Here is a 12953-nt window from a genome sequence, read left to right as displayed (position 1 = left end):
CAGAAAGCCTTTGACTCTGTAAAACATGAAAAATTGATGGATATTTTGAGAATATTGGAATGGAGGAAGAAGATCTGCAAATCATCAAGACGCTGTACTGGAATCAAACAGCGGTGTTGCGTGTTGAAGGAGAACACACCGAAGCAGTCAAAATCCTGAGAGGAGTGAGGCAGGGATGTATCTTGTCACCTATACTATTTAATTTGTATTCAGAATACATATTTAGAGAAGCCTTGGAAGATATAGAAGAAGAAATTTTGATAAATGGAGTGAGATTAAACAACATCCGGTATGCTGATGATATAATTGTATTTGCTGATACTATCCAAGCGCTACAATCACTAATGGATAGAATTGTAAGAGTCAGCAGCCAATACGGGCTTGAAATAAACACCGCAAAGACAAAACTCATGGTTATAAGTAAGGAAAATATTTCCGGAATAAACTTGGTTATAAATCAAAAGAGTATAGAAAGGGTAAAACAATATACATACCTTGGAACCATAATAAATGAAGACTGGGACTGTTCACAAGAAGTCAAAGTATGCATTGGAAAAGCAAGAAGTGTGTTCCAGAAAATTAGTAATGTGTTTAAAAGCCACAATCTAACTTTAGGGACTGTTATGTATTTTCTGTTCTTTTATATGGTGTACAGACATGGACCTTAAATAAAAACACAGAGAAGAAGCTGGAGGCCTTTGAAACATGTCTTTATAGGCAGATCCTGAGAATATCTTGGACCCAGAGAATTACAAACGTGGAAGTAATGAGAAGGATGAACACAACACCTCAGTTGATCAAGATAGTGAAATGCCGAAAGCTGCAGTATCTGGGACATATAATGCGTAACACAGATAGATACAACCTACTCCAAAAAATACTCCAGGGGAAAATCAACAGCAAAAGAGGTCCTCGAAGGAGAAGAATATCTTGGCTTGACAATCTTAGAGGCTGGTGCAATATGTCATCAGTTGAACTGTTCCGCGCTGCCACAAACAAGACGAAAATAGCCATCATGATCGCCAACATCCGAAACGGATAGGCACCGAAAGAAGAAGAATCTATAAGGAATGGAACAGGAAAGATTGCAACAACTATCGAGGTATCTCATTGGTTAGAATACCAGGCAAACTACTCACTGGCATCTTGGAAGGGAGGGTGCGATCAGTTGTTACGAGGAAGTTGGATGAAAACCAGTGTGGTTTCAGACCACGGAGAGGCTGTCAGGATCAGATTTTCAGAATGCGCCAAGTAATTGAAAAATGCTAGGAGAGGAATAGGCAGTTGTGTTCATGTTTTGTAGATCTAGATAAAGCATATGACAGGGTACCGAGGGAAAAGATGTTCACTATACTGGAAGACTATGGAATTAAAGGTAGATTATTAAAATCAATCAAAGGCATTTACGTTGACAATTGGGCTTCAGTGAGAATTGATGGTAGAATGAGTTCTTGGTTCAGGGTACTTACAGGGGTTAGACAAGGCTGTAATCTTTCACCTTTGTTATTTTTAGTTTACACGGATCATCTGCTGAAAGGGATTCAGTTAGGTGGAAATGTAGTAAGCAGTCTGGCCTATGCTGACAACTTGGTCTTAATGGCAGATTGTGCCGAAGGACTGCAGTCTAATATCTTGGTACTTGAAAATAGGTGCAATGAGTATGGTATTTAAATTAGCCTCTCGAAGACTAAATTGATGTCAGTTGGTAAGAAATTCAACAGAACTGAATGTCAGATTGGGGATACAAAGCTAGAACAGGTCGATAATTTCAAGTATTTAGGTTGTGTGTTCTCCTAGGATGGTAATATAGTAAGTGAGATTGAATCAAGGTGTAGTAAAGCTAATGCAGTGAGCTCACAGTTGCGATCAACAGTATTCTGTAAGAAGGAAGTCAGCTCCCAGATGAAACTATCTTTACATCGGTCTCTTTTTAGACCAACTTTGCTTTACGGGAGCGAAAGCCGGGTGGACTCAGGATATCTTATTCATAAGTTAGAAGTAACAGACATGAGAGTAGCAAGAAGGATTGCTGGTACAAACAGGTGGGAACAATGGCAGGAGGGTACTCGGAATGAGGAGATAAAGGCTAATTTAGGAATGAACTCGATGGATGAAGCTGTACGCATAAATCGGCTTCGGTGGTTGGGTCATGTGAGGCGAATGGAGGAGGATAGGTTACCTAGGAGAATAATGGACTCTGTTATGGAGGGTAAGAGAAGTAGAGGCAGACCAAGACGATGATGGTTATACTCAGTTTCTAATGATTTAAATATAAGAAGTATAGAACTAAATGAGGCCACAACACTAGTTGCAAATCGAGGATTGTGGCAACGTTTAGTAAATTCACAGAGGCTTGCAGACTGAATGCTGAAAGGCATAACAGTCTATAATGATAATGTATGTATGTATGTACTAAAAACAAACTCTATTCTGGACCTTCCGAACTGAATCATATCGGCAACAGCGTTGATGTGTGCTTGAGACACCTTACGGCGTCTCTTTAAAATTCTAAAACTATCTAAATTGTCCACACAGTCTTTATTCCAAGCATTATTTTCTGAGGAAAATAGAATACATGGCGAAGAGCATAGTTTATTCATTTTTGCACAACCATATAACCAGTCCAGATTTATGTACAGTACCTCGAGTCATGAGAATATCGTTCTGTTCTTTTCGATTCCTAGAATAAATTTTTAAGAGTAGACATGGGTCAACCTTTTTTCAATTATGTTTTTCTTTTCTTCAAAAGTTCTTAACAAAAATGGCGTGTTCATTAAGCTTTCTGTTATACATGAACATTCTGGGACCGGCAACTCACTTATTTTCGAGGTGGAAGCAACAGCACTCATTTTAATGTTTAATACGTTGTGCAGTCCTATAGGCTATCCTTACCTAACATAAATTAAATATAAATTCACACTTTAACAAGAGAAGTCACATCATATTATAATAGAAAACAATAATTCAATTATATAACAATGCACTCTTGAGCGCGGCTAAATGAGCGGACGGAACAGCTCAGCACCGACTTTATAAGCTTTTGTTTCCACTTTCCACTGTGGTAACAGGACCAGAGAATGTACTAGGATACATTTCAGTTTCGAGAGGAAAGGGGGCCTTGCTTGGCGCAGGGGCAGTAGTACTCGCCTAGCTGTTATAAGAGATTCAAAGCATAATCACTGCATGGAGTGGTAACAGCCACTCGCTCAGCCTTGACGGTGGCACAGCCTTGACGGTGGCACAGTCTTGACGGTGGCAAACTGCTGCAATAGAGTACTAGCGACACATCCAGGTGAAGAAACAAAAATATTAATATTAAATAATATTTGATTTTTATATTTTCAAACTGTTACCAGTGGTAACAGTGGATACTAGCACGCTTTGCCACTGGTGCAATGTTAAACCAGTTGGAGAAGAAAAAAGGCCTATGCAAAGATGTCTGTTCATACTGTAAAGATGCAGAATTTGTCAATACTCAAACCCCCTCAGATACATGTGCTTTATAGACAGTGTGTCAATTATTTGGTTATACTACAGTATTGACTCATGATAATTAAGTTTCAAATTTATGTTGCTTCTACGAACTGCTATACTAAGGCAGCAGAGAAACTCTGAGCAATTTTTTTGTAGTATGTGAGGCACATAAAGGAATTTATTTTTGATTATGAAAAAGCTGGTCATGGTAAACATCTCACAAGGTAAAAAATATTAATATGATATTTTGTTACTTACAGCAACATAATCATACAAGCAGTTCATAGAAGACTCAAGTTGAATATCAACAAACACTGCTTGTATAGTACTGCCTCGGCTGGTTGATATCTTCCAGAAACATTCACTATGCCTTTCATATGGCTCTGGATAATTTGGAGACTTGATAGAGCCCTGTGGAGAAGTCAAAGTTCCACCACATCCTGTAACAGAGCATACCAGCAAGTTGTATAGTCTAATGAGCACGATTCAGTTTCATTTATTTTTCATGTTGCATAGAATTGTATTTGATAGCACATTGCATGGTACACATAGTTTATGTCCATTTCACCAAAAAATTATCAACTGTTGGTATTTTGATTCATTGATTCCTATCATGTAACACATGCCTAAACCCTGATGCCAGTTACATAGTAATATGCACTATGCATTTAATTTCACTAACTTCATTACATTTATTACAGGCAAGTAACATATCTTGTTGTAGCAGTTTCTATCTTGATTGTGTCCAACCCTGACATCTGACTCTAAGGACAAGAAATATGAAATATTGAGCATTATACCAACATTATTGTTAGAAAGAGATTTTTATATCAGGTAACCATGAAGTGCTATAGATATGAATTGTATCTTTTCTATGTGATGACAACAACAATTTTCGTTTTCCCACTTTACATGCCCACATTGTGAACAATCTTGAGTATCACTCAGGGCTGCTCTTCTGATCCATAGGGAGTAATCCCTCTGCTTCTGTATCTGGATAACAATGATTTCCTTCCTCCTTAAGGTGGTTTCAGCTGTATGCACCAGATTTCTCTTGGGTGTCCTTAGTCTCTCCTCCTGAAGGTATCACCACCTTGACGAAGGCAAAATATATTTTGCCGGGTGTTTATTGGAGGCTTGCGTGGTCAAATGATCCTTAGAGCTATGCCAGCGGGAGCATCTGCTCCTGGTAGGGCCACCCAAGCCAGACAGGTCTAAGGTGATGATCCTGACTAAGAGTGATACCCTGGTCCTCCAGGTTGGGGGTTGAGCGTAGGGTTAACTCCCCTACCTCGTAAAAAAACAACTGTTACAGATACCTTAAGAATGAATAAAGCAGGACTGGAAAACTTGGTGACGAACTGGCGAGAAAAATGGCTAAAGAGAAGGAAAAAGGATATTATATTAGCAACGTGGAATGTTAAGACATTGAAGAGACCTGGCAAGTTGAAAGAATTAAGGAATGAAATGGATAAGTATAGAGTGAAAATAGCAGCTCTACAGGAACTGAGATGGAAAGGGCAAGGGATGATGATGTCTGGACAACATGTCTTGATGTACAGTGGAGAAAAAGCAGGCAGTAATGGCACAGGATTCCTCATACATAAGTCGGTAAAGCAAAGCGTGATCAACTTTACTCCAATCAATGATAGAATGTGCTCTGTGAGAATTAGGGCAAAATTCTTCAACGTAACTGTGTTTTGTGTGTACGCCCCCTACTGAGGAGGCAGAATATGAGAAGAAAGATGCATTTTATACTAAATTGGAGGAAGAAATTAATAAAGTTCAAAGGCATGATGTGAAAATTATCTTTGGAGATTTAAATGCAAAAATTGGAAGAGAAGAGGTGTACAAACACTTAGTAGGGAAAGAAAGCCTGCATGAAGTAAGTAATGATAATGGATTGAGATTGTTTGATTTTGTGAGTGGAAAGCAGATGATAATTAAAAGTACTTGGCATCCTAGGAAAAACATTCACAAGGAGACCTGGATTTCACCAGATGGTGTGACAAGAAATCAAATAGACCATGTTATCATAGACAGTCGACATGCATCAGATATTATGGATGTCAGAAGCTGCAGAGGTGCTGATGCAGATACAGACCACTATCTTGTTAGAGTCAAGTAGACAAAAAATAGATTTGGCAAAAACGGAAAAAGTAACAAGAAAGGCAAAGCACAATATTGAAGGTCTAAAAAATGAGGAATTGCAAGAGAAATACAAAAAGAAAATGGCTGAATCTTTGGAAATAAAAAGGGAATTATGGGAGAAAGAAGTGGAAGATGAATGGGAGATACTGAAAACAACTATCAGTGAAGTTGCAGATAGTACCCTGGGAAAGAAGAAATTGTAAAGAGAGCAGAATGGTTCGATGAGGAATGTTCAACATTAATCCAAGAGAGGAATGATGCTAGGAACAGAATGCTTCAAAGGAGAACAAGACAAACAGTAGAAGAGTATAGAGAGAAAAGAAGAAGAGCAGATAAGATATGTAGATATAAGAAAAGAGCTTTTGAAAGAAAGAGAGTCGAAGAACTGGATGAAATGAAGGATAGAAACGAGGTACAAAAGTTCTATGAAAGAACAAAAGACCTTAAGAGAGGATTTCAACCAAGAGCTGTTTTCTTCAAGGATAAAGATGGAAACCTTCTGGGTGATAAATGCAAAGTGCTTGGAAGATGGCAGGAGTATTTTTATGAGTTACTCAATGGAAATAATGAAGATGATAGAGAGGAGGAAAATATAAATGTTGATGGGGAAGAAAGAGAATTGGAAGAGGAATCAGTAAAACAGTCAGACTTAGAAGAGGTCAAAGCTGCAATTAATGCATTAAAGAATAATAGAGCCCCAGGTGAAGATGGAATGGAGTCAGAGCTGTTGAGATATGGGGGAGAGGGAATAGAAAAGGCTGTTTATGAATTGATTAAGGAGGTTTGGACAAAGGAGGAAATACCCAAGTATTGGACATTGGGTATAATTTACCCAATACATAAAAAGGGAGACAAGGCAGTATGTGGAAATTATCGAGGGATCACCTTGCTGGATGGAACGTACAAGGTTTTTGGTAAGGTACTAGCCTTAAGATTGGAATTATGGATGGAAAGAATATTAGGGGATTACCAAGCAGGTTTTAGAAAACATCGCTCTACTCTGGATCAGATATTTATATTACGACAAGTGCTAGAGAAATTTTATGAATATGACAAACAGCTACATCAGCTGTATGTGGATTTTAAACAGGCATATGACAGTCTAGATAGGAGTAAAATTTACAAGATTATGAAAGAATTTAGAATCCCAAGGAAATTGATTAGATTAACAGAAATGACTTTGAAAACAACAGTATGCAAGGTGAGAGTGGAGCAAGATCTGTCAGGAGTTTTTAGTGGAGAGAGGACTAAGACAGGGAGATGTACTTTCCACACTGCTTTTTAACCTAGCATTGGAAAAAGTAATCTGTCAATTGCCCATCAACCCAGGGGGAACCATTTTGAACAGATTAGTACAAGTGATAGCATATGCTGATGATGTAGCAATAATTGCAAGAAATGAAAGAGCTCTTGAAGAGAGCTACTCAGTATTAGAAGAGAAAGCACGAGACCTAGGACTAGAAGTGAATATAAACAAAATAAAATATGAAGATGGGAGATACAAAGGGGGTAAGAGGAAGGACCCCAGTAAGATTAAATGGGAAGGAATATCAAAGAGTCACATCTTTCAAATATCTAGGCTCTATAATAACAGAGGACAATAAAACCTCCGTGGAAATACAGGAGAGGATAACAAGTGGAAACCAATGCTTTTATGCCTTGCAAAATATGTTTAAATCCAGGAATGTCAGCAGGAATACAAAAATTAAAATATATACAACAGTACTATGACCAATAGTTATGTATGGATCAGAATGCTGGCTGATGACCTCCAGAGAAGAACAGTGGCTGATACGGAGTGAAAGGAAGATATTGAGAAAGATATTCAGTGCAGTAAGAGAGCAGGATGGGTGGAGAATGAGGACAAATGTAGAGCTGCAAGGACTGTTTGGCCAGCCAGATATTGTTACTAAAATTAAGCAGGGAAGAATTAGGTGGGCCGGTCATGTTCAGAGAATGGCAGAAACCTGCACCGTAAAAAGGTGTTTATAGGGAAATTTGATGGAAGGAGGAAGAGAGGAAGACTCAGAAAGAGATGGATTGATGATGTTGAGGATGACCTTAGAAAGTTAGGAGTTAAACGTTGGAGAAGAAAAGCTGAGGACCGAGATGAATGGAGGCAGGTGATAAAGGAGGCCAAGGACCTACAAGGACTGTAGCGCCGACCAGTAAGTAAGTAAATCCTTAGTCTCTCATCGGTTTTGAGATGGCAAGAACTTTCTGTGTACGATGATCATCACACATCCTTGATGAGTCCATATCAGCAGAGCTGTCTCTCCTCTAGTTTCTCACCAATAGCAGTGATTCCAAAGGATCTTTGCATCGGTTCAAGTAACATCTGCAGACTATCGCAGCATTTGCATCTTTGTGGTGTGCATTTTCCAATCGTGCTTCTTCTGCATTGCCCAGCATTCGGTGCCATACATAAGGGCAGGCCTGACAATCATCTTGTAAACTTTCCCTTTAAGCTTTATAGACAACCATCTGTCACACAAGACACCTGTCAGCTATCACCATTTCATCAATATTGATAGAATGCTTGACATCATCGTTGATTGGGGCATTGGTGTTAACGACAGAGCAAAGATAACTGAACCTGTCAGGCATCATCACGGTTCACAAGCCAAATAACTCTGGTTCTGCAAAGTTGCAGGACATGTATTCTGTCTTCTTACAGATGACCCTGAGACCGTTTCTCTCCAGCAATGCTCTCCATTATTCTAATGCTGCCTCAATCTATTCATGTGTTTCACCAAACAGAACAATATCATCTGTGTATAACAAGATACATATTAGTAGTTCTGAGATCAGCTGCTGTGGAAAGTAGTTAATGATAATTTGGACTCTGTGTCAATCAATCCATCAATCAATCAATCAATCAATCAATCAATCAATCAATCAATCAATCAATCAATCAATCAATCAATCAATCAATCAATCAATCAATCAATCAATCGATCAATAAATACTGATCTGCATTTAGGGCAGTCGTCCAGGTGGCAGATTCTCTATCTGTTGTTTTCCTAGACTCTTCTTAAATGATTTCAAAGAAATTGGAAATTTATTGAACATCTCCCTTGGGAAGTTATTCCAATCCCTAACTCCCCTTCCTATAAATAAATATTTGCCCCAAATTTGTCCTCTTGAATTCTAACTTTATCTTCATATTGTGATCTTTCCTACTTTTAAAGACGCCACTCAAACTTATTCATCTATCATTCCATGCCATCTTGCCGCTGACAGCTCGGAACATACCACTTATGGAAAATTCTGATTTCCCATGGAGGGAATTAAGTATTTTTCACCAACAGAGCATGTCAAAAATGTCAAAAACATATCAGATGTAAGGCTTTTCAGGCGTTTGCTCTATTAACCAGCGTCTTGTCTTAGGTCTGACACAAGACTCATCAGAGTGGGATGTGTGAGACCCTACCCACTGACGCTGGGGTGTATGCAGGTGAACTTATCAGAAGACTGCCTCTTATAAGGGCTTCTGATAAGTTCACCTGCATACACCCCAGCATAAGTGGGTAGGGTCTGACACATCCCATTCTGTTGACTCTAGTGTCAGACCTAAGACAAAACGCTGGTTAATGGAGCAAACGCCTGAAAAGCCTTACAGCTTATTTGTTTCTGACATACCACTTAGCCGAGCAGCTCGTCTTCTTTCTCCCAATTCTTCCCAGCCCAAATTTTGCAAACTTTTTGTAATGCTACTCTTTGTCAGAAATCACCCAGAACAAATCGAGCTGCTTTTCTTTGGATTTTTTCCAGTTCTTGAATCAGGTAATCCTGGTGAGGGTCCCATACACTGGAACCATACTCTAGTTGAGGTCTTACCAGAGACTTATATGTCCTCTCCTTTACATCCTTACTACAACCCCTAAACACCCTCATAACCATGTGCAGAGATCGGTACCCTTTATTTACAATCCCATTTACGTGATTACCCCAGTGAAGATCTTTCCTTATATTAACACCTAGATACTTACAATGATCCCCAAAAGGAACTTTCACTCCATCAACGCAGTAATTAAAACTGAGAGGACATTTCCTATTTGTGAAACTCACAACCTGACTTATAATCCCGTTTATCAACATACCATTGCCTACTGTCCATCTCACAACATTATCGACGTCACGTTGCAGTACCTCACAATCTTGTAACTTACTTATTACTCTATACAGAATAACATCATCTGTAAAAAGCCTTACCTCTGATTCCACTTCTTTACTCATATCATTTATATTTATAAGAAAACATAAAGGTCCAATAATACTGCCCTGAGGAACTCTCCTCTTAATTATTACAGAGTCAGATAAGGCTTTGCCTACTCTAATTCTCAGAGATCTATTTCCTAGAAATATAGCAACCAATTCAGTCACTCTTTTGTCTAGTCCAATTGCACTCATTTTTGCCAGTAGTCTCCCATGATCCACCCTATCAAATGCTTTAGACAATTCAATCGCGATACAGTCCATTTGACCTCCTGAATCCAAGATATCTGCTATATCTTGCTGGAATCCTACAAGTTGAGCTTCAGTGGAATAACATTTCCTAAAACCGAACTGCCTTCTATCAAACCAGTTATTAATTTCACAAACATGTCTAATATAATCAGAAAGAATGGCTTCCCAAAGCTTACATTCAACGCATGTCAAACTTACTGGCCTGTAATTTTCAGCTTTATGTCTATCACCCTTCCCTTTATACACAGGGGCTACTATAGCAACTCACCATTCATTTGATATAGCTCCTTCAAGCAAACAATAATCAAATAAGTACTTCAGATATGGTACTATATCCCAACCCATTGTCTTTAGTATATCCCCAGAAAATCTTATCAATTCCAGCTGCTTTTCTAGTTTTCAACTTTTGTATCTTATTGTAAAAGTCATTGTTATCATACGTAAATTTTAATACTTCTTTAGCATTAATTTCCTCCTCTATCTGGACATTATCCTTGTAACCAACAATCTTTACATACTGCTGACTGAATACTTCTGCCTTTTGAAGATCCTCACATACACACTCCCCTCGTTCATTAATTATTCCTGGAATGTCTTTCTTGGAACCTGTTTCTGCCTTAAAATACCTACACATACCCTTCCATTTATTACTAAAATTTGTATGACTGCCTATTATGCTTGCCATCATGTTATCCTTAGCTGCCTTCTTTGCTAGATTCAATTTCCTAGTAAGTTCCTTCAATTTCTCCTTATTTCCACAGCCATTTCTAACTCTATTTCTTTCCAATCTGCACCTCCTTCTTAGTCTCTCTATTTCTCTATTATAATAAGGTGGGTCTTTATCATTCCTTCCCACCTTTAAAGGTACAAATCTGTTTTCACATTCCTCAACAATTGCTTTGAACCCATCCCAGAGTCTGTTTAAATTTTTATGTACCGTTTTCCACCGATCATAATCACTTTTTAAAAACTGCCTCATGCCTGCTTTATCAGCCATATGATACTGCCTAATAGTCCTACTTTTAAGACCTTTTTTTCTAACACATTTATTTTTAACTATGACAATAACAACTTCATGATCACTAATGCCATCTATTACTTCGGTTTTTCTATAGAGCTCATCTGGTTTTACCAGCACCACATCCAGGATATTTTTCCCTCTAGTTGGTTCCATCACTTTCTGAATCGGCTGCCCTTCCCATATTAGCTTATTTGCCACTTATTGGTCATGCTTCCTGTCGTTCGCATTTCCTTCCCAATTGAAATTTGGTCAATTCAGATCCCCCGCTACAATCACATTTCTTTCCATGTTCTCTTTTTTTTTTTTTTTTTTTTTTTTTTTTTCTTGGGCTGTACCTTAATTAAGGCAACGACCGCTTCCTTCCAACTCCTAGGTCTTTCCTATCCCATTGTCGCCATACAACCTATCTATATCAGTGCGACGTAAAGCAAAAAAAAAAAAAAGATAGACAGACAGACAGAAATGATGGAAAATTAAAAATTGCATTTCATTGTTATTTTGAACACGACCAATACAGATGTGCCATTATTTTTTAATTCTGAGCAATGTACTGACAAAACTCTTATTTTTATATATAGATTACAAATGGAATGAAAGAGCTGCCAAGAAATATTCAAGTTATAACAGACAGATGTTTAGAATAACATTAGACAACAGGTCCTGGACTATGGATGGATGAAAATTGAAGGAGAGATCAAGTAAAATAGAGAAAAATTGTATTTTCTCCATCCCAGCTACATCTTGATAAGGAAGAATTGCAATTATGATAATGATTATTATACTAGATTTTTATATTGATGTGCGTTATCAATTATGATTGAACATTTTAACATGTTGTATTAATATTTAGTCAAGGACATTACCAGAGTTACATGATGTGAGTATTAAAATGGTAGACATTTAATTTTATACTAACCTCTTGATGTACCATCCCAGGAAATTTCGAAGCCTTTATAAGTCCGAGAATAATCAGACTTGAAGTGGAGGTACAGTTTATTACTAATGGCTTGTATTTCTGGTGGAATATCAGTGCCACAGTATTTACCAATGAGAGGAGCAGTTGCAGAGCCACCATTCCTGTACAATAAGAAGCAAACTGTTACTCTTACCTAGTGCCTGAACTTACATTGATATTTCTTTCTAGAGCAGTTACAGATTATCAATCTGTACACATGATCACTACTGTGTGTGAATCAAACTTTATTGGAAAGATTAAATAATTTTATTGGTCATGGTCTCAACAGTCTACAATAATGAAATAAATGGTAGCTTGTAGAAAATACATTGAAGATGTATGAAGGTTCCTCCGTCAGGTCAAGAACATGTAATACTAACCTAATAAACTTTGAACCAACAATTATGCATAATAATAGTAGACTGAAACTTGGAGAATCTTTTATAAAGTTTATTGTATACAAGGCCTGTTCAAAAATAACCAAATATTGGAAATAACTCTTTAAAGGTCTTACTTGTAGCTTTGTAAGCTTTGTCTCCTTCTACAGTACTCTCATATTCTATTGATACAATGTTCACAACACAGTTTCCACTTATGGAAGCACTCCAGGTGGGCAATTTGGAGGACTGCATGCAGTTCCACCAGCAGTTTCAGTTTGATCTATACAATGGACTGCAATCAACATCCTTTTAGGGTGAATTTCAGTTTGGGGAATATAAAAAAGTGAGTAGGGCAGATAGAGAAGCACAACAGTCTTCATATTTGTCAAAAATAATTCACAATCAACAGTGATGCATGAGCTGGCATGTTGTCATGGTGAAGGCTCAAGAGTTGTTTCTCCACAAGTCTAATCTTCGTCTCTTACCATTTTCTCTCAAATGT

At 37.9% G+C, this 12953-nt stretch overlaps 1 protein-coding gene across 1 annotated transcript in view; it reads right to left on the bottom strand.

Annotated features, from left to right (window-relative positions):
* The window catches only part of Cubn (Cubilin), an 882604-nt gene that overhangs the window by 598577 nt on the left and 271074 nt on the right, over nt 1-12953 (bottom strand). The window contains exons 22-23 of the mRNA XM_068225286.1: nt 12033-12193; nt 3733-3914 (exon numbers count right to left, since the gene is read on the bottom strand). Coding sequence (XP_068081387.1) covers nt 3733-3914; nt 12033-12193 — 343 coding nt within the window. The remainder of the gene's footprint in view (nt 1-3732; nt 3915-12032; nt 12194-12953) is intronic.

This window comes from Anabrus simplex, chromosome 1 (genome assembly GCF_040414725.1).
Source record: "Anabrus simplex isolate iqAnaSimp1 chromosome 1, ASM4041472v1, whole genome shotgun sequence".
NCBI classification, from domain to species: domain Eukaryota; kingdom Metazoa; phylum Arthropoda; class Insecta; order Orthoptera; family Tettigoniidae; genus Anabrus; species Anabrus simplex.
This window is presented reverse-complemented; position numbering and strand designations above follow the sequence as displayed.